The sequence below is a fragment of the Ochotona curzoniae genome, unplaced genomic scaffold (assembly GCF_017591425.1).
Source record: "Ochotona curzoniae isolate NIBS_2020 unplaced genomic scaffold, NIBS_Ocur_1.0 scaffold_4506, whole genome shotgun sequence".
Taxonomy (NCBI): Eukaryota; Metazoa; Chordata; class Mammalia; order Lagomorpha; family Ochotonidae; genus Ochotona; species Ochotona curzoniae.
The window spans coordinates 30,179,572-30,206,398 of NW_024467119.1; the positions used below are offsets into that span (position 1 = coordinate 30,179,572).

General features: G+C 38.3%; 1 protein-coding gene across 1 annotated transcript in view; it reads right to left on the reverse strand.

The window, feature by feature from the left end:
- FAM13A (family with sequence similarity 13 member A) overlaps window positions 1-26,827 on the reverse strand; it is a 329,846-nt gene that overhangs the window by 155,873 nt on the left and 147,146 nt on the right. The window contains exon 6 of the mRNA XM_040967337.1: window positions 9,192-9,275. Coding sequence (XP_040823271.1) covers window positions 9,192-9,275 — 84 coding nt within the window. The remainder of the gene's footprint in view (window positions 1-9,191; window positions 9,276-26,827) is intronic.

The window sequence follows — 26,827 nt, forward strand, 5'->3', positions numbered from 1 at the left end:
AAGAGCAGATATATATATTTTTTTCTTCCAGGAAACCACTACAGGTGAAAAGACAATGGGAAAATATATTCAAAGCCTGGGGGTTGGGGAGAGGATGGAGAGAAAACAAGCAACAAAGAGCACTCTATACTCAATAAAACTATCCTTTAGGACTGACACAAAAGCAAAACTGAAGATGTACTGCACTCCTTCAAATTAACTTTAAAATAAGTGCTTCAAGGACTTTATATCTGGGATGAGAGGATAATAACTAACCGTGAAAATCTAAGAATAAAACTCATTGGTAAACATACAAATGGAAAACAGAAAGGAATAAGCCCTTATAATCTATGAAAACCATCAAGCCCACACAGATAAACAATAAGAGAAATGGTAAGGAACAAGAATTCACAAAGTAATTAGAAAACAATTAATAAAATAGGAGTTATTTCTTACCTACCAACAACAATATTGTGTGGAACTAGATAAAATCCTCTAATCAAAGATAGGGAGTGGCTGAAAAATTTAAAAAAGTAAAATCTGATGATCTGCTGCTTATAGGAAATTCACTTTTCTGCTAAAGATGCACATAGACTGAAAGTGAAGGGATCAAAACAGAAAAAAAAGTGAATAGTTTTATTAGGAATATCCATATGCATAGCACATAAAGTAGTGTTTAAATAAAAATCTATTTAAAGATATAATTTAAACCATGATAAGTCAGTCAGTTTAAGAAAAGGATTTAACAATTTGTATACATACACTTGATATTAAAGCATGCAAATATTAAAGTAAATGCAATTGAATCTGAAGAGAAATATTCAGGATTTACACTGTGCTTCAATAATTGACACCTGCTTCAGTAACTGACAGATCATCCACAAAAAAAGAACCATCCGCAATATTAATCAAATGGGCCTAAAAGACATCTATAGAATCCATAGAACTCTTCATATAAGAACTGCAAAACATTCATTCTTCCAATCAGGATAAAGAACATTCTTCAGGATAGACCAAATGTTCTACTACAAAGGAAGACCAAACAATTTTTTAAAGTTTAAAAAAAATTTTTTTTTATAAAAATGGCACATTTATTGCTGCAGTCCTGTACATGACTTCATCGAATAACAGACCAATTTTAAAAATAAAGTTTCTATCACATGTCTTATAATAAAACCATTAATAAAAAATTAACATTAAGAACAGCAGTGGAAGCTACACAAACACATGGAAGCTAAATAGGTTCCTAAATGACCAATGAGCCATCAAAGAACTTGAAGGGAAAATATTACTACTAGAGCTTGGTTATGGAAAATGCAATAAAAGATCAAAACCCATGGGATATAGCAAAAGTTGTACTAAGTCGTAATGTCTACATCATAAAGTAGAAAGATGTCAAAAAACAACCCAATCTGCTCAACAAAGACCTAGGAAAACAAGAGCAAACCACACCAAAAATTTGTAGAAGGAATGATATAAAAAATAATAGAGTGGAAATAATACAAAAACTCAATGTTTTAAAACTGAAAAACTAAAACCAACAAAACATTAGCTAGACTTACAAAGCCAAAGACAGAAGACTCAAAATTACCAATGAAAAAGGAGACATTATAAGTAACACTACAGAAATACAAATGGTCAAAATAAGCTTCTATGAAAAATTATTTGTTAACAAATAAGAAAACCAATAATAAAGTGCTGAACACAGATAATCTACAAACATTGAAATCAAGAAGAAATAGAAAATCCAAATAGACCAATAATGGATAGCAAGGTTGAATCACTAATCAAAAGCCTCCCAGCAAACATAAACCTAGCATCTAATAACCTAAGTCCTAAATTTTACAGACATTTCAAGAAGGACTTATTCTAATTTTTTCCTAACTACTCTAAAAAATCAAAAAGAAAGGAATTTGGCTGTATTCATTCCACAAAGGCAACATCAATCTGATATCAAGATTAGATAAAGACACAACAGCAACAATAACAACCAAGGCCTATATACCAACATCTGTGACCATCATAGATGCAAAAACCTTCAGGAAAATACTATCAAATAAATGTAACAACATATTTTAAAAACTATTATGTACATCATGATATCTAGAATTTATCTCAGGATACAAGGATGGACCAACATATGCAAATCAATAAGCTTAATACATCACAAAAAGCTACACTGTATTTTCAATAGATGCAGAAAAATGTTTAAGCTTCAACATTCTTTTATAATAAAATCTGAAAAATCAGACATTAAAGGAACATTCTTCAAGTAATATTACAACCCCATTGCTAACAACATACTAGTGAAATCTGAATGCATTAGCTCCAAGATCAGAAATAAACAAGACAAAGAAGTTCACTTTTGCCACTCATGTTCAATACACTATTGTAAGCCCACACCAGAGTAATTAGGTAAACGAATGAAGTAGAGAGTATTCAAATTGGAAAAGACAAATTCAAAATATCCCTGTTAGCAGGTGACATCTTATGAACAGGGACAACTAAAGACTCCACTGAAAAGCTGTTGGAATTGATAAATTCAGCAGTTTCAGAATACAAGTCCAAAACACAAATATCAGTAGCATTTATATACAACAAAAACTAACAACAACAAACAACAACAACAACAAAAGAAACCAATAAAGCAATATCATGTAACAGCAAAAAACTAAGGGCCTAAGAATAGGTTTAACCAATGAGATTTTAAAAAGTCATAATCAAAGCTATAAGAAAAAACTGATGAGAGAAATGGAAAAAGGGCATATATACACACACACAAATATTCCATGTAAATGGATTAGAAAATCTAACAATATCTATACTAAGAAATATACATATTCAATGTACCTTCTATCAAAATAGCAATTATATTTCTCACAGAATTAGGAAAAATTATAATTTTAACCAGATAAGAAAATATCAGTAAAGCAAAAGAAACCTGGGCAAAAATAACAAATCTGCAAACACCATAATAGTCAATATCAAACATGCTATAAAGCTATAGTAACCAGGGCTAATTCTGTGGCATAATGAATAAAGCTACCACCTGTGATGATAGTATTCCATAAGGATACCTATTTGTGTGCCAACTGCTCCACTCCCAATTCAACGCCCTGAAAATGGTTTAGGAAAAGCAGTGGAAGATAGCTTCTGCCTCTCATGTCAGAAATTGGATGAAGTTTTCAGCTCCTAGCTTCAGCCTGGCCCAGCCATGGCCATCATAGTAATCTGGGAAGTGAACTGGAGAATGGAGGACCCCTTCCTTCTCTGTAACTCTGATTTTCAAATAAATAAATAAATAAATAAATAAATAAATAAATAAATAAATCCTTAAAAAATAGTAACCAATAGAGCAGAGTACTAGAATAAAAAAGAGACACACAGTCCAGTGTCAAAGTATATATTTTGGTACATGAATTTTCAATAGAGGCACAGAAGAACACCTGGGAGGAAGGACATTCTTTTTAATAGATAATGATGGAGAAAGTGGTTATCTGTCTGCAAAAAATGAAACTAGACCCCCCCAATCCTCAGCACATATAGAAATTAATTCCAATGGATCCAAATGTCAAATATAAAACTGAAGAAAATAGAGGGAACTTTTTAGGAACACTGGTCTCTAGAAGAGATTTTGAATATGACTCTAAAAGCACCATAGTGAAAGCAAAACTTCACAACTGGGATTACACCAAACTAAAAAGGACTTGTATGAAAAGTTATGAAACAACTCACAGTATGGGAGAAAATAATTAAGAGATATTCATCTAATAAAAGATGAATATCCAGAATAATAATCTGATTTTAAAATGAACAAATACCTGAATAGATATGCCTTGAAGATTCACAAATGGTTTACAGTTATATGAAAAATCTTCAACATCACTAAATGTTAGGATAATTCAAATAAAAGCTACAATGAGATATCACCTTACTCTGCTTAGAATGGCTATTACCAAAACAAAACAAAACAAAACAAAACAAAAAAGGTGGTAAGAATGCAGATAAAAGGTAATTCTCATGTACTGTTGTAACAAATGCAATAGTCATTACTGAAATCATTTATAAGTCCCTCAAAAACTAGAAATACAACTTGCTGAAAAAGACATGAAAGAGCTTTATCCAACTCATAATCACTATAAGAAAAAATACCTAGGAACAAATATAACCAAGATAATCTACAATGAAAATTACAACAACTGATGAAATAAATTGAAGAATGAAACCCTAAAAATGTAAAGGCATCCCATATTCATGAATTAGAAGATTTAGTATTATTAATATGTCCAAAGTACTCAAAGCTATCTAGAGATTCAATGCAATCTCAACTAACAATATTTTACACAGAAATGAAAAAAAATTAATGTGAAGTCGCACTATACCCAGAATAGCTAAATTAATCCTAAATCTGACAAAGATTTGCTTCTATATTCAAAAGTTACTCTTTACTAATATTTATGTAGTAGTTTCTGAATAGTAATACTAAATTAGAATACTCCAACTGGTAATACATGATAAAACACACCTGCTATATTATGATGATCAGATCAGGTAATGTATACTTAGTGCAGTGCTGAATATGCATCAGTATTAGTTATTATCATTCTCATTATCTAATCATCATGATTTTATTATTACTATTACTACTTTTTACTAAAATAATCATACAAACCAGAATAATAGCTGGGACTTATTGTGAAAACATTATCAACCAAAAAACAGTAGAGTACTAATGAAAATGTATGCAACGTAGAAGCAACATAAAATAATGCATATTAACAAAGATTTTAAAAATCATTTGGGAACTTGGTAGAATTCACAGTCATTAAAAAGAACAAAATTCTACCAATTGCAACAAAATGTCCCCAACTGGGAACCATTATGCTCAGTGAAATAAACTAGTCCCCAAAGGATAAATATCATATGTTCTCTCTGAAATAAGGTAAGCTTCATGCAAAATACAAAGTAAATAGATATTTAAATAAGTATACACATATATTCTAATAGATGAACTGTATAATAGAGATTAGCATTCTGGGAAGTGAAGATACATCACAGTAGGCATCTCTACTCCCAAATAAAAGGAATAGAACACTGAAATATACCTTGATAATATGACACTAGATTTTCTACCATTGCCTATACCTGTAATGACATGATGCACTTAAATAACAGAATGTTAAATTTGTAACTGTTCCTAAATGACTATACTATTGTAATAATATGGGGGAAAATGGTGCGGAGGGGAAAAGGATGAAGAGGGCAAGGAGGAATACACGTACCTACATAACTGTATCATGGAAAAAAGTAACAATTTAAAAAATAAAATTAGGAAACAAAAAATGATTTTAAAATAATTTGGGAACTTAGTAAATTTCAATGGTTATTAAGAGTCTTTCTATTAATTTGTACATTAAAATTAAAATATATTGTTGCTCAATTTTCTCAAAACCCTTCATTATTTTAAATCTCTGGTTTAATTTGCTAATAAGCACAGGCATTTTGAAAAAGCTGTTTAGGAAACAACTATAATATCATTGCTGAAGGAAGCTTCCTTCTTAAATGTGTCATGGTTCTTGAAACCACTAACACAGAAAAGTAATTTTAGCATTTGTCTTTATTCTACAACTGCTTACTTTATAATTTCATCATCTTTATCACAGCTTGTATAGTTGCTACAACTCTTTACTAAAGGCAAAGCAATATCCACAAAATCACTAGAGAGAGTCCACCAATGAAACAAAATTGCTATGCACTTCTAATTTCAACTTTTCTCAGTATGTTTTTGTATCTAAGAAGAAAACAGGTTATTGTTTATTATCCATCTTCATTCTAGCACTGAAGGAATCTGATGATAATCACCCTCACAAAGTGATCTGACTTTTGAGTGGCCTATTGAGATTTAAAAAAAAAAATACAGCAACTGCAGGAGGAGGTCTAGAGTATGCAGCAATACAAAAGAGAAGGTGGCTGGTTTATTTTTGTTTTTTTCTGTTGGCACACTGGATCCTCTTCAGGGCTCTACCGTGAATCATAAACATGGGCTGTGGGCTTGTCTGGAGTGGTGGCATCTGTGTTTTTCAGAAAAGACATCCTGCTTCTCGCCCTGGTCATTACTGTACTAGGTTACACAGAACTTTGTTTTTCTATATTCTATACTTCCTATGTAAAATCTATTTTCTGTGTCATCTATTCCCACTATTTGTATATGCCAGGAGTCTTCGAAAAACATTCCTGGATTTGAAATATTTTCTGTGTCAGAATACACTTTTTAACTCTACTTCCCCTAAATTTATTACTCTTACACAGTCTGCACAGAATTGGGCATGAAATACTCAACTAGGTATGTCCTTGAGTCAGCAGGACAGGGTATCACCACTCATCCAGGAAGGATCATGGCAATGTGTAATAAAGATATCATACTTTCACCCTGAACTCAAATCAAGAAGCGACTTCCCGACCTAAGGAAAAGAAACACAATCCTTCGAATTGCTCAAGAGTGGAGACGACAGCTGGGTAGATGGAACACACCAGGAGACAGGTGGCTGTGATTGGAGAGGCATGTCTAGAGCTAATGGATACAAGCCATTTCTGGATTATGATGGTACATCTCTAGCCCACGTAGAGCCCAGGCATACTTAGCTGTCCAAAACCAAGATGTCCATAGCTGGAGATGTCTGAGAAAGACAGCAACAGAAGCCAAATGAAGTAGCATTACTACCAAGAATATTCGTCATTCTCATAATTTACTAAGTCACTCTAGAAAGGACACATCAAACATGTTTTGAAGGTGGTCTCAGCTTTAGCTTTTAAAGATCAACTGGAAGAAAGATCTTAAGGAAAAAATGTTGGTGAATAATAGCACCTCAATAATCTCTTATAACTCACACACTCTGTATCATGTTATTTGAATTTACAAATATAGACCAAAGGTATATACCAAAGCAGGGGTGGTTAAAATCTTTGTAACATGCTTGTCTACTCATGTAAACATACCCATACAAAGCCCAAGATGAGGTTAATGTCACAGACTAAGAAATAATCAACAAAATTTTTTATCGAACTAGTTGGGTAACATACCGTACAGCAAGACAGATTGGGGGGAACATTAAATATACAATAATTATTGATCCTGTGTGTGTCTAAAATACTCCAAATGGGATTAACATAATGAGAATAACAAAGTCCTGTCCAACAAATTTTACAACAGACTTCCAGAGTCTTCACTTACGAAGTGCCCTGTCTAGTATTTCATCATCTATAATTACACCAATATAAATGGGGCTAAGCAAATGTTATCTAAAAACATTTCTTAAATCCTACAATATTTTTGTCAATGCGTATGTTTTAAGAATATATTTTTGACGCAGAATTTCTATTAACTGCATAGTAACATTTCTACTATACATTTGAGTTAATTATACATAAGTTGCCACAAATGTACTTCAGTGAAAAAGACAAAAAACATGGTATGACTGTGGAAAACAAAACCTCGTTAGAATACTGAAATAATTTGCCAGAAAAAAATAATCAAGGTGTTGCGGTTGACATTTGACAGCGGTAGGATAGTGACTGGGACATTTGCAGCAGAGGCTCAAGTGGTTAATTCCCTTCTGCCCGTGTGGGAAACCAAGACTGTGTTCCTGGCCCAGCCCTGGCTGTGGTGGACACCTGAGGATTAAATGAGTAGATGGCAGATATCCATCTGTCTCCCTCCTTCCAACATCTAGGTTTCAAATAATCAAATAATTTTGCTTTTAAAAACTAATTGGCATAGTCAATTAAGTCAACTGCCAGCATTCAATTCAAGAGTGCCAGTTTCTACTGCCTCCACTTCTGATCTACCAGAAAGCTGGGTTAGGAGAAAGCTACTACACCTGGGAAGCACTGGGTGACAGTTCATGTATTTGGGCCCATGTTACTCATACAGGAGACAAAGAAGCTGTTTCTGGTTCCTGGCTTCATCCTGGTCTAGTGCTTACTCTTGCAGCCATTTGGGGAGTGTCCCAGCACCTACAAGCTATCCCTGTGTGTGTCTTTCCTTCTCTCTCTGTCACTTTGCCTTTCAAAGAAATAAACAAGTCTTCAAATAAACAATAAAGGCAGAATGCATTTTAAAATGAAAGATTTTTAAATTTTATTCTTAAAATAACCCATTTACTTTTTGTCATAAGTAAAACATTAATGGCTCAGCACTTTACTTGACTTGCCTTGAAAACTAAAGCATTAATTTTGTGATTAAGATTAGAACTGAATCCTTTAAAATTTTATTCCTAAAGTGAAAGTTTGGAGAATATTTACTTTTGTAACCAGAAAAATATAGCCCTTTAATTGTTGTGATGACTATTTATGGACAGTATATATAAATAAACACAAAGCCCACTCAAAACAAATGATTAAAGATTAGGAAAGTAAAGAGCTATAAAATTAATACAATCAATTTTATAAATGGAAAAACAAAATGATCAAAGTCTCATGATATATCTAGATTACAAGAGATTTTTTTCTCAATATGGGATACAAAATTGTATACATTAGACCCTTTATTTGTTACATGTACAAGGATTCTTATTCTTCATCATTCAGATTTATTTAGACTCTTCCTATTACATTATTTTTATGACTGTGAAAAATCCATAAAGTCGGCTATTTTTAAAAAGAAAATTTACAGTTGGACATTTTATTTTTCCTGTAGGAAGGAAAATGTAGAATATGGAGAATAAATTAAAGCACATACTAAAACTTATACTGTTTCTAAAAATGTTAGCAACCGTCCATAAGAGTCTCTTTGCCCTCAGCGACAGTGCGTGACATCCATAAGCATTCCTCATGCTCGCACTCAGCCACGTAAAGCCGACTCATGACTGATCCTCTCTGCCAAGGACAGGAATCCTGACATGGCACAAGCACAGGGGCAGAGGGCTGGCATTGCCACACAGCTGTTCTGAGCTGTTTTTTTTTTTTAAAAAAAACATATGCTAAAAATATTACCATCTGTTAAACATTAGGACTATCTTGAGAAACTTGGACAAACATAACCTTGACTTAAATGTGCTAAATTTAAAAAGTGCTTTTTAAATCATTAGGCAACTCCTTACTCTCTGAAACTGAAAAGATAATGTAAGCAGCAGTGTAGAGAGATGTGAGAGGAAAAGGAGGCATGCTAAAGGGTGCAGGTGCACGTAGTAGTCTACAGGGCCATAATAACATACCTTGGTCTGTGAGGATGGTTTCAGCACGTCTCTTCCTAAGTCTTTTGTTGAAACTAGGGGCAGGGAGTTCTTAGAACTGGCCTCCTATCAAAGAAATAGAAGAGCAACATTAGAGATGAAAGAAAATTTATCTTAAGCAGAAATTATACGGTGGTGAAAACCCATTTTTAAGGAAGACAAAGCATTTTTGGATTGAGTTGCTCACATTAGCAGTTGGTAGGATTGTAGTGACAATCAAAATTTTTCCTTCCTGGTTGCATTCCATAGTGCAGACATATAAGATGGTACTGGAGAACGTGTAGGACACGTAGTACATACATATTCGCTAAATATCTTATCTACGTCTCCTGTCGCTTTATCACATACACATAAATTCACTTACAAGAAGCTCTCATCTTTTCTTTTCGGAGATGAACAGTTTATTCTCCAAAAAGCCAACCAATAAACTTTAGTTGCCAGCTTTTTTCCCCTTACAATATTTCACAGATGGGTTCTAATCCCTTACATACTCTACTTGAAACAAATTATTCCAGACAATTTTGCAAAGTATTACAGAGCAGCAACAGTTCCTACAAGTATCCTGAGGAAAATTCATATCTTGTTCCAAAACTATCAAATGCCCAAGTTCTTGGTTTGTACGAAATGAACATTTGCAAAAGTCATAGCAAAAATTCTAAGCAGGCAGATTAGATGGATTTGGATAGATTTACTACTTATTTCTGTATGATCGACAGAAATGATAATCTTTGTTTTTGGTCACCAACATACAATCCCTCTTCTGGGTAGCTACTAAACTGAAGAAACTTTTCTGCAGATGATTCCATTGCTAAATTAAGACAGAGTAAATCAGTTAGACAATCGCTGAGAAGGTAAGTTATACTTCTTGTACTTGTTCCACAACCTTGACCTCTATATCCCATTTCTTCTCCACCTTGTTTAAGATTGTATAATCTGCATTATGGGTTTCTTTTTCCAGTTTATTTTGGGGTTAAACACAGTCTTTAAAACAAAATCAAAGTCTACAGAATTTATAATACTTCTGAAATCACACTGAGTTATTTCTAAACGGAACAATATGGTGTTAGGATAAAATGTCTCTATGGAAAACAATGCTGCTTCTCACTGTTAATGAATCTTGGCCCTCCTGATACCTCTCAGGCACTGTGCTAAAAACGGTCCATTCAAAATGCTACCCCCCACCGCCCCCCAGCTTGCTTGCTGAAAGGATAATATTCAAGACTAACATGGGCGAGTCTGCTCTGTGTCCAACAGGACTCAGAGGGTTCTGTGTAACTTTCACACCTGAGTTTCTATTTCCTTTGTGTACTACTTCTTATTTTTATTATAATAATCTCTTGAAGAACCACTGAATCATTTTTGAAGGTTAAATAGTGTATGTCCCTCATTTTTATAGATTAAGAACTTAGATCCTAAGGTGATGTTCTCACAAAAAGAGAATGGCTGGCTGAGCCCCATGCCTGGACCACAGAGCTGTGCATGGCACCTGTTCCTGGACTCACAGGGAACTGGGAGCCTCTTCTAAGCTGGGAATAGCTGCAGATGCTGCCAGAACCCTCAGCTGCCAGAGGCCTCACACAGGGCCCCAAGCAAAGGCATAAGGGGACATCTGAGACCAACGAATAAGTGTACATTCTGTTTCCCACACTTTCCCAGCAGCTACCACACCTGTTGGTGAGCCACAGACTGAAAATAGTGAAGGAGCCCACTCCTGCTTCTGACTCACTGTGAGAGGGATAAACTCTATCCAGCATGACATTTAAATCAGTCAAGTGATTAACTGCACAATTTGTTGTGTAATCTGACTAGTTCAGATAATACAATAATAATGCTTAACCTTTGTACCCCCTCTACTAGTAAGGCAAATGCTCCAATGTGATAAGAAACAAAGCTGACTATTAAGTTAATAGGAATGGCTGATCATTGTTTATGTCCTTGTCAGTGTTTACAAATGCCTGTAATTCTTTCTTACTTAAGCATAAACTAGAGTGACTATACCATTTTAGTATTCCACCTTTTTCTCCCTGTCCCTGTAGATTAACAAACTGAGAGCTGGTATCTTCTGTAAGGTTCTGGAAGCACTTTCCTTAAAATATCTGAAAACAGCTACACTGATCATGTTTTTTGTTTTAATGATTCTAATTTCAGATCACAGAGACAAGGTCAAGATTGGTAGCAGAGCACTGAATTGGGTGTCTCCTCCTAGCTCACTTACTAACCAGAGCCTCAGGAACTTGGGCAAACATTTTACTTCATAGATCCCTCCTCAGTCATATAAAACAAAGGCCCAGGGGGCTGGGGTGAAGGCTCAATTGACTAATCAACTCCACGTACTAGTGCTTTCATCCCTTATGTGTCCAGCTCCTTCACTTTCCTTCCAGTCCCCAGCATGTGGCCTGGGAAAGCCTTGAGACCCTGCACCCACACATGCGAAACTAGAAGAAGCTCTTGGCTCCTGGCTTTGGATCCGCTCAGCTCCGGCCTTTGCAGCCATTTGGGGAGTGAACCAGTGGATAGAAGATCTTTCTCTCTGTCTCTGCTTCTCTGTTAACTTGCCTTTCCCATAAAAATTAAATCTTACCAAAAACCAAAACCAAAACAAAAAAACCCAAGTTCCGTTAGTTCCAAATTTCACGATTTCATTATTCTTCTAGGAAGCAGCAATAAATGTTGACAAAAAGAAAAGCTGCCACCTGTTCAGAGCATGAGTCCCAATCCCCTTCTTCGGCCCCCCAGAATGCTATTGCACAGCTCGCACACCCATGCTGTGAGCAGGGCCCAACAGACCAGCAGGCTCTAGAGTGCAGGACACAGGGAACATTTTTTTCTGACAGGACAAGGCTACTTATTCATATTCCTAGAGAAAAGTTACATAGCTCAACCAGCAGTTTCACTAAATAATTAATAATAACAATGCACTTCTTCAAAACATATTATGAAGTGTAATAATAAGATATCTTAAATTGTACTTTAAAAAAATGTCGGACACTCAGAGGTGCTTATCTAAGAGAATTAGAAACTATGTCTCCAATAAAATTCATGTAAATTCCCAAGGTAGCATTTTTCACAATAGCCTAAAAGTGGCAAGAGTACAAATATCTCTACTGGTGAATGGATACAACTGAAAACTATACCCATTACAAATTACATCATAAATATAAGTCAACCATGTATATTATGAACTAATAAATAGAATTATTGAAACTAATGAATTAAACTGTAATTCAGTCAAACAGACATAAAAGGATTGAGTACTGACACTTGCAATAACACAGATGAACCTGAAAGCAGCGCACTAAGGAAGTCAGACACAAAAGGACACGTCTTGTATAACTCAACCTTACGAAATGGAAAGAAAAGTTAAGAACTTAGTGACAGAAGGCACACTAGTGCTTGTTATAGGCTGGGAGAAGAGGACATGTGCAGTAACTAATTGCACATATCTGAGTGAAGTTCTTTTCTGGGTGATTAAAAAATATTCTGGAATTGGGTAATGGTGTTGGGCGGCCACAATTGTGAACACACTAAACTCCGACTGATATGGGGAGAAGGTTGCTGGCGAGTGGCAAGAAGTTAAGGGTTGCTAACATTCAAGCTGCATGCACCTCTCCAATCCCATCACCCTTCGTACTGGTTCAGATGGTTGAAGACATGGCAAACCCACTCCTCATCATGCAGCTAAGCTCCATGTTCCATCATGCACCAAATGCCATGACACTTTCCTAAAGATCATCAGTTGCCCTGCACCGTCATCCCAAAACCACCTGTTTTGACCATTCCACCCCTTATGCTATAAAAAAGATGATCCCAGCCTGGGCTGGGGAATGCTTCATCATGAGGCTGCCTGTGTTCATGTCTGAGTGTACACTATTCCTTTACCTTTCAATAAATCTTGATGGGCTAAGTCTAGACAAGGGTCGTTCCAAGCCCAGCCAGGACTCCCAATCCCTATAACAATGATTCATATACTTAAAGAGGGTAGTCTTAGGGCCTAGATTGTGGCGTAACAGATAAAGCTGTCATCTGTGATGCTGGCATCTTATATGGGTATTGGTTAAAGTCCTGGCTGCTCTACTTCCAATCCAATTCTCTGCTAATGTGCTTGGGAAAAGCAGTAGAAAATGGCCTGAGTCTCCCATGTTCCTATACCCACATGGGAGACCCAGAAGAGGCTCCTAGCTTCACATTGGCCCAGGTCAGGCTCTTGTGGCCATTTGGGGAGTGAACTAGTGAATGTGAGCCTCTCTCTCTCTCTCTGTAACTCACCTTTAGACCAAATAAATAGTTATTAAAATTTAAAGAGCAAACTTTTAAAGTGTATGAATTATATATGGCTTGTTTTTACAAAGCCATTTAATATAATTCCATAAATCCCATGGCAAAAAGAGAAGACACACTGGGTAGTATTCAAATTCTTGCCTTAGAATAACTTCTTGGCAAGGGTTTCTGGGTGGAAACAAGGGGTGTGTGTGGTATTCCTACATGTTTTAATGCGTATCGGCATAACATTTAATTTAACAAAAATGAACTCAATCCTATTATGGGTGGTACTCCAATGCTGGGCATTGGGGAATGGAGCAACAAAAACAAAAACAAACAAACGGCTGACTCTATTATAATGAATACGTTTCTATGCATTTTAAGAATTCACTCTAGGGTGCAGAGTGATAGCCTAGTAGCTAAAGTCCTTGTCTTGAACCTACCGAGATCCCATATGGGCGCCGGTTCCAATCCCGGCAGCCCCACTTTCCATCCAGTTCCTTGCTTGTGGTCAGGGAAAACAGTCAAGGACAGCCCAAAGCCTTGGGACCCTGCACCCACGTGGGAGACCTGGAGGAAGTTCCTGGCTCCTGGCTTCGGATTGGCTCAGCTCCGGCTGTTGCGCTCACTTGGGGAATGAATCATAGGACAGAAGATCTTCCTCTCTGTCTCTGTATACATGCCTTTCCAATAAAAATAAATAAATCTTCAAAAATTCGCTTTATTTACATAAGATTTTTAACTGAACTGATTGCTTTCTCTAATGATTTTTGTGCAATCATCATTTGCTTAACCCAACAGTGTCAGAGTATCACGAACACACCATCTAAAAACACAATGGGAATGGAAAAAATACCTTGCTTATCATGGCTTTCCTGGCCTTTCAATTCAACCTCTAGTGACAAAAAAACAGGACAGCACTCCTTGGTCCCACGGCCTGCCACTCTATTCCCCAGCTCTGCTCAGGCTCTGCCCTGAACTCACCCTTGCTGAAATGCCCCATCCAATCACGTGTACACTCTCCTCCTGCTTGCTGCTCTGTACTCACCAACCCCTATTTCTCCATGGCCTTTAAAAATGCAGGAAATGCAGTCACACTCCTTGGGTCTCATTCTTTACTCGACATTTCACTCCATTCTGGGAGAGGACTTGGTCAATTCATGACCATATCTACAGGGCTTAGAACAGAGCTTGCAGCACAGCAGATCTATTGTTGAGGGAATGAGTACACTAAATGAATGAGAAAAATTCATTTTCCAACTTTGCACAATCCCCTGGACATTCCTCCTTTCTAATCATTTTATATCCCATGATTCATCATTCTCTTGTTTATAACATGATTCCCTTATTCCAGACATTTCTTACATATCTTTTGCAAAAAAATGCAGCCTTGAATAAATCTAGCTATATGGACTTATCTAGGTTTCCAATATTCAAGATTTTATGTCTTGTGTTTTATATCTTCTATTTTTTGGGGAGCCAAAGCTAGGAGCCAGGAATCCAATCCAAGTCTCTCATATGAGTGGTAGGAACTCAACATCTGAGTCATCTATAGCTGCTAGTGCAGCAGCAGAATCAGCAGGAAGCAGGAATAGGAAGCTGGAGTCAGGACTGGCCTGGGGAATGCTGATACAGAATGCAGGTACCTTACTTGCTAGGTTAAATGCCTACCTGTCTGCTTTGAAAGTATCATTCCCTTAATCTCACATTTCCTACTAGCTGTGTCCCTTTGGTTTTACTTCCCTTTATAATACACCCCTTTGAGTTAGTCACAGTCACTTTCACTCTCTATTTCTTCATCCTCGGCTCATTCTTCAATGCCCTTAAGTCTGGTTTTCCATTTCACTATTCCAGTAAAACTGTCCTCAGACAGTTACAGCTCAGCACCCATCTTTCTTAGGTTTATAGCCACATTTGAACGAAGTGATTTCTTTATGAATTGTTCTCTTCTATTAGCTATCATGACATCCCTGGTGGAGGAATGTAGCAGACAACTTTAGGTGTAAACTTGACTGGATGAAGTGACACCCAGATAGCTGGCCAAACATTTCTCGTGGCAATGTCTGTGAGGGTGTTCCCAGAAGAGTGGCATTTGAATCAATGCATGGAGTGAGGAGGATCTGCTCTCATCAAATATGAGCAGGCATTATCTAAGTTGCTTTGGACTTAGGTAAACAAAAACACAGAGAAAAGGAGAATTTATTCTTTTTTTCTGCTGAAGGGGGATGCTTGAGTTCTCCCCACTTGGGTATCAAAATTCTAGGTCCTCCAGTCTTGGCACATGCACAAGTAGCCCCAGGGTGTCAAGAATTTGGGATTTGGACTGGGTCATAGTACTGGCTTCCCTGGTTCAGCAGCTTCCTGTTGAGTCACGGGACTCTTCGGTCTGTCTCATTGTGAAAGTCATCCTGATAACAAATCTCCTTTGAAATATCAATCTAGCTTCTCCTGTGGGATTTGAAGAATCCGGACTAATACATGGAAGTATTTTCATACCTCATAGACTGATTCGTGTAGTCCTCTGGGCTGCTACCCCTCCTCTGTACAATCAAGCCACAGGTTTTTTGGTGATTTATTTTTTGAATCTTCTGCTAAAGTACACAGAGGCAAATCACTGGTTGCTTTTACTGACTATTACGACCATAATGCTACAGAAAATGCCTGGCTTAGAAGGGTCTCAATAAACATGTGCTGGGAATAAATGAATCAACATACCTGCAATGCTTCAAGGGGTGATGCTGAGAAAAATTTTTTGTTCTGAAGAATACAATGATACTCGCTTCCATGGCTTTAAATCGCCAAGAAATACAATGCCACATCAGAATGTTCACAGAAAAATGGAATTAAAAGATGAGTCTAGTTTGAAATCCATGCAATTTTTCGTAATATGCATTGTCATTAACTTTCATAAGATTCCCTGTGCATTAGCACCCTTAGAATCATTATCTCCATTTTCTTTATGTTTTCCCTGGACTAACAGAACTTAATCTTGGCAACTTGGCACCTAGAGTTAGTATATCCATGCTTAAGCTTCAGAGTTGCCAGCAAAGACCTTCTATCAGTCCTTGAAGGGAAACCCAGAAAAGCAAATGGCAAGGTTGTATCTACCTTGATTCTTCCCTTTCCTATACCTCCCACATCCAAGACACCATCAAGTTCCTTCAAAGTAAACTGAAATCCAGCCTCTTCTGTGTCCTCGTCACAGCCACTACTGCTCACCAGAGTAGCTGCAAACATCCTGCCATCCTCAAGCTTCTTATGTGAGAGTCAGATGATGTCACCTCTCTGCCCTAAATCTCCCTGGAATCTCTTTGCACCTTGACATAAAGTCCAGCATGATCCAGCTCTTCACCTACCTCTCCACGTAACCTCACCCTGGCAGTCTGCCCTCTGCCTTGTTAGACCGCAGCCTCATGGCTTTGTTTTCTGTTCTCTAAGTATCTCAAGGCCCTCTCTGCTTTCAGGTGCTTGTCCTTCTTATTCCCTCTCCTTGGAATATTTCCCTGCCATCTGTCTAGTACTGCTGATACCTTTTCATTTTGGAGTTCCTCCCTCACCTCCTCAGAAAGGCCTCCTTTGAGAGTCGCCCCAAAGTGTTCCTCTTCCCTCATTAACTTAATTTCTATTTTGGTACTTATCTAGATTGGAACATTAACTTCTTCATTTGCTTATTATTTTGCTCTCATGGGACTTGAAAGTTTTTGGAGACAGGGATTTTGGGTTAGTAAATCCCAGTTTTCTGTAGATATCTATAAACATTTTGTGGAGTGGATAAATAAAACAATGAAAACTTCCTTTTCAAAAAAGAATCTTCATGCATTGAAAGACGATTGTTAAAAAATATTTATTAATGTATTTATTACTCACTCCACTGGATCTCTCATGTGGGTGGCAGGACCCCAAGTCGAGTGACAGAGACAGACAGAGGGATGCAGAGATCTTTCAACTATTGGTTCACTTGCCAAAGGCCACAATGGTAAGGGCTGGGGCAGGCCAGGCAAAAGCCAGGACAAACAAACAAAATTCAGGTTTCCTAGGATGGTGACAGGAGCCCAGATGATGGAGGCATCACCTGCTGCCTTCCTATGTGTATGAGCATGGAGTTACACATGAAGCACAGCATCTGGGAACTCACTGACATGCTAACATGGGATTCTGGCATTGTAGGCAACAGCTTAACTTGCTGTGCCACAATAATGACCCCTGAAAACTCCTTTATTTCCTTGGATTTTAGTATTAGCTTGCAACTATCCAAGAAATTTGGTGAACTCTCCATGATCCTGGGAATGAGACCCTTAGGATTTTTTCTTATTGTCAGGGGAATGTAAGATGAGGGTAGCTATAAAAGAAACCACATTAAAACAGAGAAGAGCTGTCAGGGAACACATTTTGGGTCCTTGGGTCAAACAGCAAATGCAGGGTCAGAATAATTGTTCAGGAGAGGAAGTGGGACAGAGCAATCTCGATGCAATTGTGTACTGAGGTGTGATGCTGGTGAGCTGAGGCAATGGCTTATCCTTCAGGCCTCCCACCAGAAGGAGCGCTGTTGTGCTCTATGTCCCCCAAACCTCACATGTTAGCAACTTCATCCTTAACACAACAGCTCTCAAGCAGGGATCAGTGTCATGGTCATGGAAGTGGGCTCCTCAGAAAAGGACAGGCTTGGTCCCTGTCCCTCTCAACTCCTTCACTTCCTTGCCCTCCCACCTTTCACCAGGGCTGGTGCAAGCAATGATACAGAACAAGGGCCCTTGCTAGACTGCCACCTTGACCCTGGATTTTGCACCTTCAGACCTAAATTTCTTCTCTTTATAAATGAATGGCCCAGCCTATGGTAGTCTGTTACAGTGGCACAGAATGAACTAACACAGGCATACACAACAGGACTACTTGCACACAATAAGTACCCAAGAAATAGGACTGAAAGATGACAGACCATTTCTTACTACCTCATTGAAGTCTCTTCTGTAATTCATTTATGTCTGCAAAATCTGATCTCAATTTGACCCTCCAAAAAGTACATTTTCTTAATATGTACAAGAAATGTACTAAATTTACTAAATAAAGGCAACAAATTTAGTATTTTCTAAATCTTCACTTAAGAATCTTTTGGGACAAGTCTGTAGTCCTTTGTTTTGGGCCAGGGAAGTAGAAATGGAGCTTCTAAGAAAGTTTTGAAACTCTGGGTACAATCTTGTCTTCATGACATTTTCTTTCCAAACTACAACTGATTTTCACAGGCATAATCTAAATGCCCTTTAAACATATTAAAATCTTATTTTTAACCTTTAAAAATTTTTTGAAAGTCTACTTTTCCAAACATCTAATAAATATATTTGCCTTAAACATGGTAATAGATCATTTTTAAAAAAGAGTGGCTAAAAAATGGCAGCTAGTCATTTCAACTTAAAGGCACGAGAAGAAAAGACAGAAAAGGGAAGCCACTATGTGAAGGAATTATTGGAAAGCATCATTAAGCATGAGCGTTTGGACTCTCAACCTGAATATTGCCGTATAATTTGTGCATCCTCTTGTTTCAGTTCCAATGTTACCTCTTCAGAGACTTCCTCTTGCCACCTCAGCAGAAAAGCCTTTTCTCAGTCACTCCCTTATCAGTCTGACTTCTGCCACAGTTCTGACGGATGCTGGTTTAGGTGCTGATGTGCTACCTGGCTGACTTCCGATTTACTCTTGTCTGTGTTTTCTCTGATCATCAGCCTTTCTCATGTCACAGTCAATAACAGGAGAATTATACTTTGTTTTTGCACAGCGGGCTTTGAACAGTGATCTGCAAGTTCCAGGCAGCCTGACCTGAGGCTTCTACACGCACTGCTGCTCTGCAAGTCCCATGTCGCCTGCTCTTGGGGGAGTTGACATCACTACTCAAATACTTCCTGACAAAGGCTAGCCTGCATTGCTCTACAAGCCCCTTCCATCCTATTCCGTTTACATCAGCATCAGCTTCTTATTATTGTTCAATTTTTTCACAGGATCTGTCTGAAGTGACATGGTAATATATGACTGTTTGTCTCCTCCTACTATGATAAATTCCATGAGAGCAGAGGTTATTTTTTAAATTCACTGCTATTTTTCTAGGTCATAGAACACTGCCTAGCTATACAATATGTGTTCAACTAAAACATGTCTATATGGGGTGGTTGTTAAGATGCAGGCTATGGGGGCTGGTGTTATGGTATAGTGTGTAAATCCACAGCCTGGAGTGTCAATATCTCATATGGGTATGAGTTATGAGTCCCAGCGGCCCCACTTCCACTTCAGCTCCCTGCTTATGGCCTAGGAATTCAGCAGAGGATGGTCCAAGCCCTTGGGCCCCTACACCCATGTGGGAGACCAAGAAGAAGCTCCTGGCACTGGACTAGCCCAGCTCTGCCCATTGTAGCCACTGGGAAATTCAATCAGTAGGTGGAAGCTTCACTCTATCTTATTCCCCCTGTAACCCTACCTTTCAAATAAAGAAAGAAATCTTAAAAAGAAAAATCTGTCAGTCAGGACATCCACATTTCCCAGGTCTCATGCCTGGTCCATGCTTCTGACTCCAGCTTTCTGATGACACAAGCCTTTGTACAGCAGCAATGATGGCTCAAATAGTTGGGCTCCTCAAGGGCAACCCGGACAGAAATGGCAGCTCTTGGCTTTGAGCCACTACAGCCTTTAGCGGAATGTGCCAGCAGATGGGAGTACACATTTTTCTCCCTCCCTCTCTCCTTCTTTCTGCTTCTAAAATTAAAAGCAGAAGCTTGCTCAACACCTGGATAAATTGGTGACTCGAAAGAAAAACCCTCTCTGGCTCTTTCCACCTCCTTTAGCTTATCCCACACACAGGCATGAAATTAATGTTTCAGCTTATGATTCCAAGCTACTCCCTTCCTGAAGACTTTTAAATTATTTATGCCTGTCAGATCAAATACAAAGACTCACTCCTGCCATTATAAGCACTTCAAGCTATTCTTCTTCTCTGATCTACCCCATGTGTACATTATAACTGAGTTACTTTCACTTATCTGCATGTGCTGGTCCCAGTTTCCATCTTTGACCTTAAATAGTTAAAGGTCTCTTCAGTCATTTCCATCCCTGTAGCACCAAGTATTGTGAAACACTGGACACTGTCCAGCATCTATCCTCCTGTCACTGAAGGGAGATCCAGCTTTTGGGAAAACATCCTTCTCCTGTTGAATACAGTGTTTATTTTAACTTTATTTGGAATGCAAAGACTGACAGATAGCTTCCATGTGCCAGTTCACTCCAGTAAATGCTGTCAACAGCCAGAGCTGGTCCAAGCCAAAGTCAGGAGCCTGATTCAAGCCAGGTCTTTCAAACACATAGCAGGGATGGCTCAACATCATCTGCTGACTTTCATGGTGCATATCAGCAGGATGCTAAATCAGAAGTGGAGGAACTGGGACTCTAAGCAGCCTCTCTGACAGGGGATGCAGGCACTGGAAGTAGTGTCTTCAATTGTTATGTCAAATGCCTGTGTCAAAATAGTGTATTTTAGTCAAACCATATTGCTGGTTAATAGTTGGGCATGTGGACGTGTCCTCAGAAACTTCCAAAGATCAATGGAACACTTATTCCCCACCATCTTTATCAGGTGTGTGAACACTCAAGAACTGAGTGAATGTATCTGTCTCAGTTCCTTGAAGAGCCTGTCTTGCTCTCACATTGCCTGCTACCCAGAACCCTGCACTTGCCTAAGGCAACAGTCATTGGGAAGTTTGGTTTTCAGCTTTTCTTTCTTTTCGCTGAACCATCCTACATCCTTCCACAAAACTGTCTTTTAATTTTCTTTCCTTCATTCTAATTGTAGCCAGAGTAGATTTGTTTAATCTGAAGCAAAGTGCTTCAAGTTGTACATATATTTAACAGAGTGCCCCTAGAGGAAGGCACTGGGTAGAAATTTGTTAATTCTACAGTGAGGATAATGATAATTACAATAATAAAAAACAGGGTCCAGCACTTCCACTGGACTTCACAATGTGTATGGCATTGTCCCTCCAGGACAAGGCTTTCACTATACTAGTAGCACACGTTCCAAGACACGGAGGGGCCTGTATTGTGGCATACCACGTTAAGCTGTCATCTGCTATGGCTTGCATCTTATGTGAGAACTGGCATAAGTTCAGGTTGCTCCCACTTCTGATCCATCTTCTCACTAATAAGCCTGTGAAATCAGGAGAAGGCTGCCTAAGTGCTTGAGTTCCTGCCATGTGGGAAACCCAGATGGAGCTCCAGGCTCCTGGCTTTGGACTGCCTGGCCCCAGCTGTTGAGGCCCTTTAGAAAGTGAATCAGCAGTTGGAAGATCTCTACCTCTGCATCTCTTCCTGTAAGTCTGCTAAATAAATGTTTTTCTTTTAAAAGACACAAAGGTACTTTTTCCAAGGTCACTGACCTCACAAGTATCAGTGCCAGAATCTGAAAGCAGGCCATCTACATCCAGAGCTCTTTGCCTTTACACCTCTCTAGAAAGATGTCAGTTTTAAGGGGATCAGGAAATGTTAGTTTAAAGAGCCCTAAAAGTAACCCAAAGCAACTTTTCACAGTAAATCATAAAAAAATAATACATATGAAACATTAAAATATTTTTTAACTTTACAACTTAAGTGCACATTTACTGCCTGGTCTTTAGTTAAGAGCATTCATTTGGGAGTGGCTGAATGCTTAGAGTTCTGCAGCTTCTCTCCTGTTTATACCACAACCATAACGCATGACGTATGTGGAGTGGAAACAAAGCTTTAATTATGATTGGGTCCTGCCAAGATGTCTGGCTGAGCTTTTATGGCTCACCCATTGCTGTATGTGCACCACATGCTTCCTTGTGACTTCTCTCTGGGAAGCAAGAGGGGCCAGCTTCCCTTCCAGGCAGGTTGGGAACAACATGGAATGTGTGCAGAATATTCCAAGACACTCCAGGCCTGGCCACAACGACATTCCATGTTACCCTCATTTTCCTCTTTGTGTACAGAGCTGGTCTAAGATAGGCAAAGGTTGCTTAACCCATTTGACTGCAAAATGAGAGGTAAATAAACTTTGATTGTGTTAAGCCACTAAGATGTCACAGAAACTTGCATTAATTTCTGTGACGCCATATATGATTGCATTCATACTGCATGTGTTTAACTAAATTATCTAAGAAACATAACAAACAGAAAGTGGCATAAGCAGCTTTGGAAATAAACACAACTAACTCTTGGTTAGCACACAGTAATACTAGAATGTGCAGGTGTGTAAGAGAATAGCAGTAGTTACAGTAACCAGGGTTGTCAAAGACAGTGATTTGTAAGTCTTACAAGGTGCTATGGTCCATTTTCTGCTGCTCGCTCAGAACAACAGAGCTTGGGTACTTTATAAACAAGATAAGTTTATTTGGCTCAGGTTTTCTGAGGCTGGCAAGACGAAGAACATGGTACTTCATCTTAGCAGGTAAAAGGGCAAGGAAGTATGTACGGGATGATAAAGTCAGAAAATCAGGCTGAACCTCATCCTTTTATCAGGAACTCACTCCCTGGACAGTCAGCTCATTCCTGAGATAGTGGCATGAGTCCATACATGAGGGTGGAGTCCTCTGTATCTAATCACCTTTCAGAAGTCCCAGCTTCTAATACTGTCACATCAGCAACAGAGGTTTTGATGGGTCATCTGAGCACGAGCCAAAACGAATGCAGAGACTTGCCTGAGGTGGCAAATGAGGGCAACAGAATCCCATGAAGAAAACTTCTGGATGTGCTAGAACTCTGGACAATGATCAATGACCAGGACAGTTATTGTAACTTGAGCTCATTCTCAATTATGAAAATGTAATATAATTTAACAGACATATTCACTAAATATGAGGACCCAAAATATGTGCTTTGGATTGGTGAACTATTTTACAACTTCTAGAGAAAAATCAATGTATACATAAATAGATATGTTTTCTTACACTGAGAAACATAAGCTACAACATAAAATCAGAAAAGAACTCTCTTGGGGCAGAACATGTGGCTTGTTCTGACAGAGGGAGAAAGAAGGGCCAACTGGACAATAAGGAGACAGGGACTATGAGGGAAGGGAAGGACACACAGAGGGAGGGGCACCTTTAATGTCTGTCCTTCTTGGCCCTTCACCAACAGAGCCAGAGAAAGACCTTGCCACAGAGATTGAGGGTCTGTGCTTCATTTGAGTGGCTCAGCAAAGGAACAGGGAGAGAACACAAGGTGGTATTTCACTATTAAGTTCCGGTATTGGTTCTGAAGCTTTCTCTTAGGGGAATCATTTCAGCTCTACTCACTAGAATCTTTCCCATGAATAAGCAAAGGAGCTGGGGAATTTAGACAAATACCCCTTCCTCCTCACCCCGCTGCCTGTCAGTCACTGGGGAAGGCTGCTCTGGAGGGAAGCTCATTTCCAGGCACATCTGGCCCACAGCAGAATAATGAGGGGAGCAACAAAAGAAAAGAGCAAAAATTTAGTTCTACATTGAATAAAGTAAAAATATCATTAAATCTGTCAATCCTCATTCATCATTTACTAGTGTCTCCTGTTTGCTAAATATATACAGCATCGTGATACCATGTATATATGGGGAGCATTACTTGAGATCCCCGCATTCCATGTGGGCATACATGAGCCCAAACTGTGACTGTATTAGCAATCCAGCTTCAAAATACCAGCCAGACCAGGAGGCAGTAAACAATGGCTCAGGTACTGGGATCCCTGCCACCCACCAATGAAACCCAGATTGAATTTCCAGTCCTGGCCTCACTTTGGCCTGACTGTTGGTGACTCTGTGTAATAAAAGGGCAGAGGGAAGATCTCTTTGTGTTTGTATTTCTCTACCTGTCAAGCAGCATGAAAATAAATGACTTTTTAAAAACACCACTTCTGAGATATCAGTTCCAAAGTATCGCCACCTCACGGAAAACAGTTTAAAGGTTACATAGCATGATGGTGTTCTGGTAAACAAAAGTGCCAAGTGAGTCTGCTTTCTGTCCAATATTCTTCATAATATGAAAGAAGGAATTCAGCACCTGGCAGATACAAATCTAATCTATTCCATCTAATCTAACCATCTCTCAGCAGACAGGATTTCTAGTGTTTTATCTGAAATCAATGTAAAACAAAAATGTTAGAGGGGAAGAAATTAACATCAACTTGGATTGTAGATACATAATCATGACATAGAAATTGGAGCTACAAAAGCACTCCTGGATAAGTGGTAACTTTTAATATACAGAACTTTATACCTCTTGCTAATCTAGTCAGTTTCTACTACTAGAAAGTATTCATTTGAGCCATTCAAGCAAATACCATTCTCTCCTGCTCTTTTATCTTTGCTTTTCTTAACTACCATCTACTGATTTTTAATTTCCAGTGTCAGAGCCTAACTTAAAATTATAACACATCATGCAAAAACTTGATTTGCAGGGATGAGCAAGTGAATTCTAATTTCCTGCTCCTTCTGAGTTCACAGGTGCTCAAAACAGTAACAGATTTGAGTGGATACAAGTCAGCCATGCTTATTAAGTAAGTTTTCCCACATACAAGGACAGACAGTGCAGCCACATTAAAAAATTATAAAGCCAAATATCAAACAGCTATTATATCCTACCGGGCAGCCCTCACTACTCAAATATCTGACGTATTCTTGAAAGACTACAGGAGACACAAGGGATAGGAAACTCACATAAGAGCTAAAGTCAGAAGAACAGAGTTTCAGGGCTTCCCTGGCAATAGGTCACTACAGAACATACTGTAAATGTATAAAAGCTCATGGCATTGAGGGTCCAATCTAAAACTCCAACATTTTGGTGACTTCTAAATGTAGCCTTGAGTCAATTTTTTGTTGATTTCTACACCCAATTTTGCCACTTATTGCTGTGTGAGCTTGAACAATTTACTCCTTTTATTTCCTCACTTGCCAAGCAGAATTAAGACTCCACAAAGTTGTTGGATGAAGCAAATGACAGTAAATGTAGAGCAGAGGGAATCAGTGCTGTGCCACAACAAACTGAGCCTCTGCCTGTAGTGCTGGCATCCCATGTCCCATATCCTAGTGTCTGTCTGAATCTTGTTGCTCTGTTTCTAATCCAATTCTCCAATGAACCTGGGAAGGCAGCAGATGTTGGTCTGAGTACTTGGGTTCCTGCCACTCACAAAGCAGAACCGGTTCCTGGCATCAATCTGGCAAAATCAGGCTTTGTGGCCATTGGTGTATTGAACCACTGGAAAGAAGATGGTGATCTCTCTCTCTCTCTCTCTCTCTCTCTCTCTCTCTCTCTCCCCCCCTCTCTCCTTCCCTCCCCCCTCCCATCTTTTCTGCCTCCTCCTCTTGCTCTGTCACTGCCTTTCAAAAAAAAAAATCTTTAAAAAAATGCATAGAAGTTCTTCACAAATACCTGATAAAATGCTCCATTCTTCCCATCCCCATTACTAAACCAATGCTGCTGGCTTGTAAGCTCTCCCAGGGACTTAAACACATCATCTTTACTTTCTGAAGCTCCCCACAATTACTTCCAGGCATTGTAGAGTAAGCTATGCACTAAATAAGAAAAGTGAACAAACATTTGTTGAAGTTAATTGGGCTTAGGCAGCACCCTTATGTAAAAATGGAGCCACATGCAATGTCTCTGAGCACAACAAAAGACACAAACAATGGTTCATGAAACTTACGTGATGTACCACTTTATGTGGAAACTGACTTTGGCTTTACTCAGAGAACAAGACTGAACTTTGTGATAAAGTGTGAAATATCATACATTAATAAAGGAACACTTCCTTCAAACTAATCTCTATGGAAAGACATTGCAGTATTTTGCTTTAACTGAGAGCATACTAAAATGACAGTTTTGAGGGTCTAGCTATGAGTCATATAACAAAGTCAGCATAATTATTTTATAGCCAGATTTTAATTTAAAGCTCAAAAGTTAATATTTAATAACCACTCCTGAATTTCTAGATATGACGTGGCTTACAATGATTTCTGCTTGTTCTCCATAACCAAATAAGGCATTAAAGTGTTAAGAATGCCCCTTACAATGATATACAGAAAAACATCACATGAATGACATTCTTTTTCATTTTCCATGGTAATAGTACTGTGAAGAGAACATTTCTAATATAGTTCATAGACACAATTCTGAGAATATAATCCTATTCCTTCCTTGCATATATTCTGTAGACAAAAAAATTTCTGAAGGTATAATGGACCACAGAAACACTGACTAAAAATGTGTATTTGGAACGGGTAATTTCAATCAAGATACTCTTAGGGACTCAACAACATATTATATTATTATATGGAGTGCACATATATATGAGGCTATACATGAATCCTATTTGATATTAACATTATACTCAT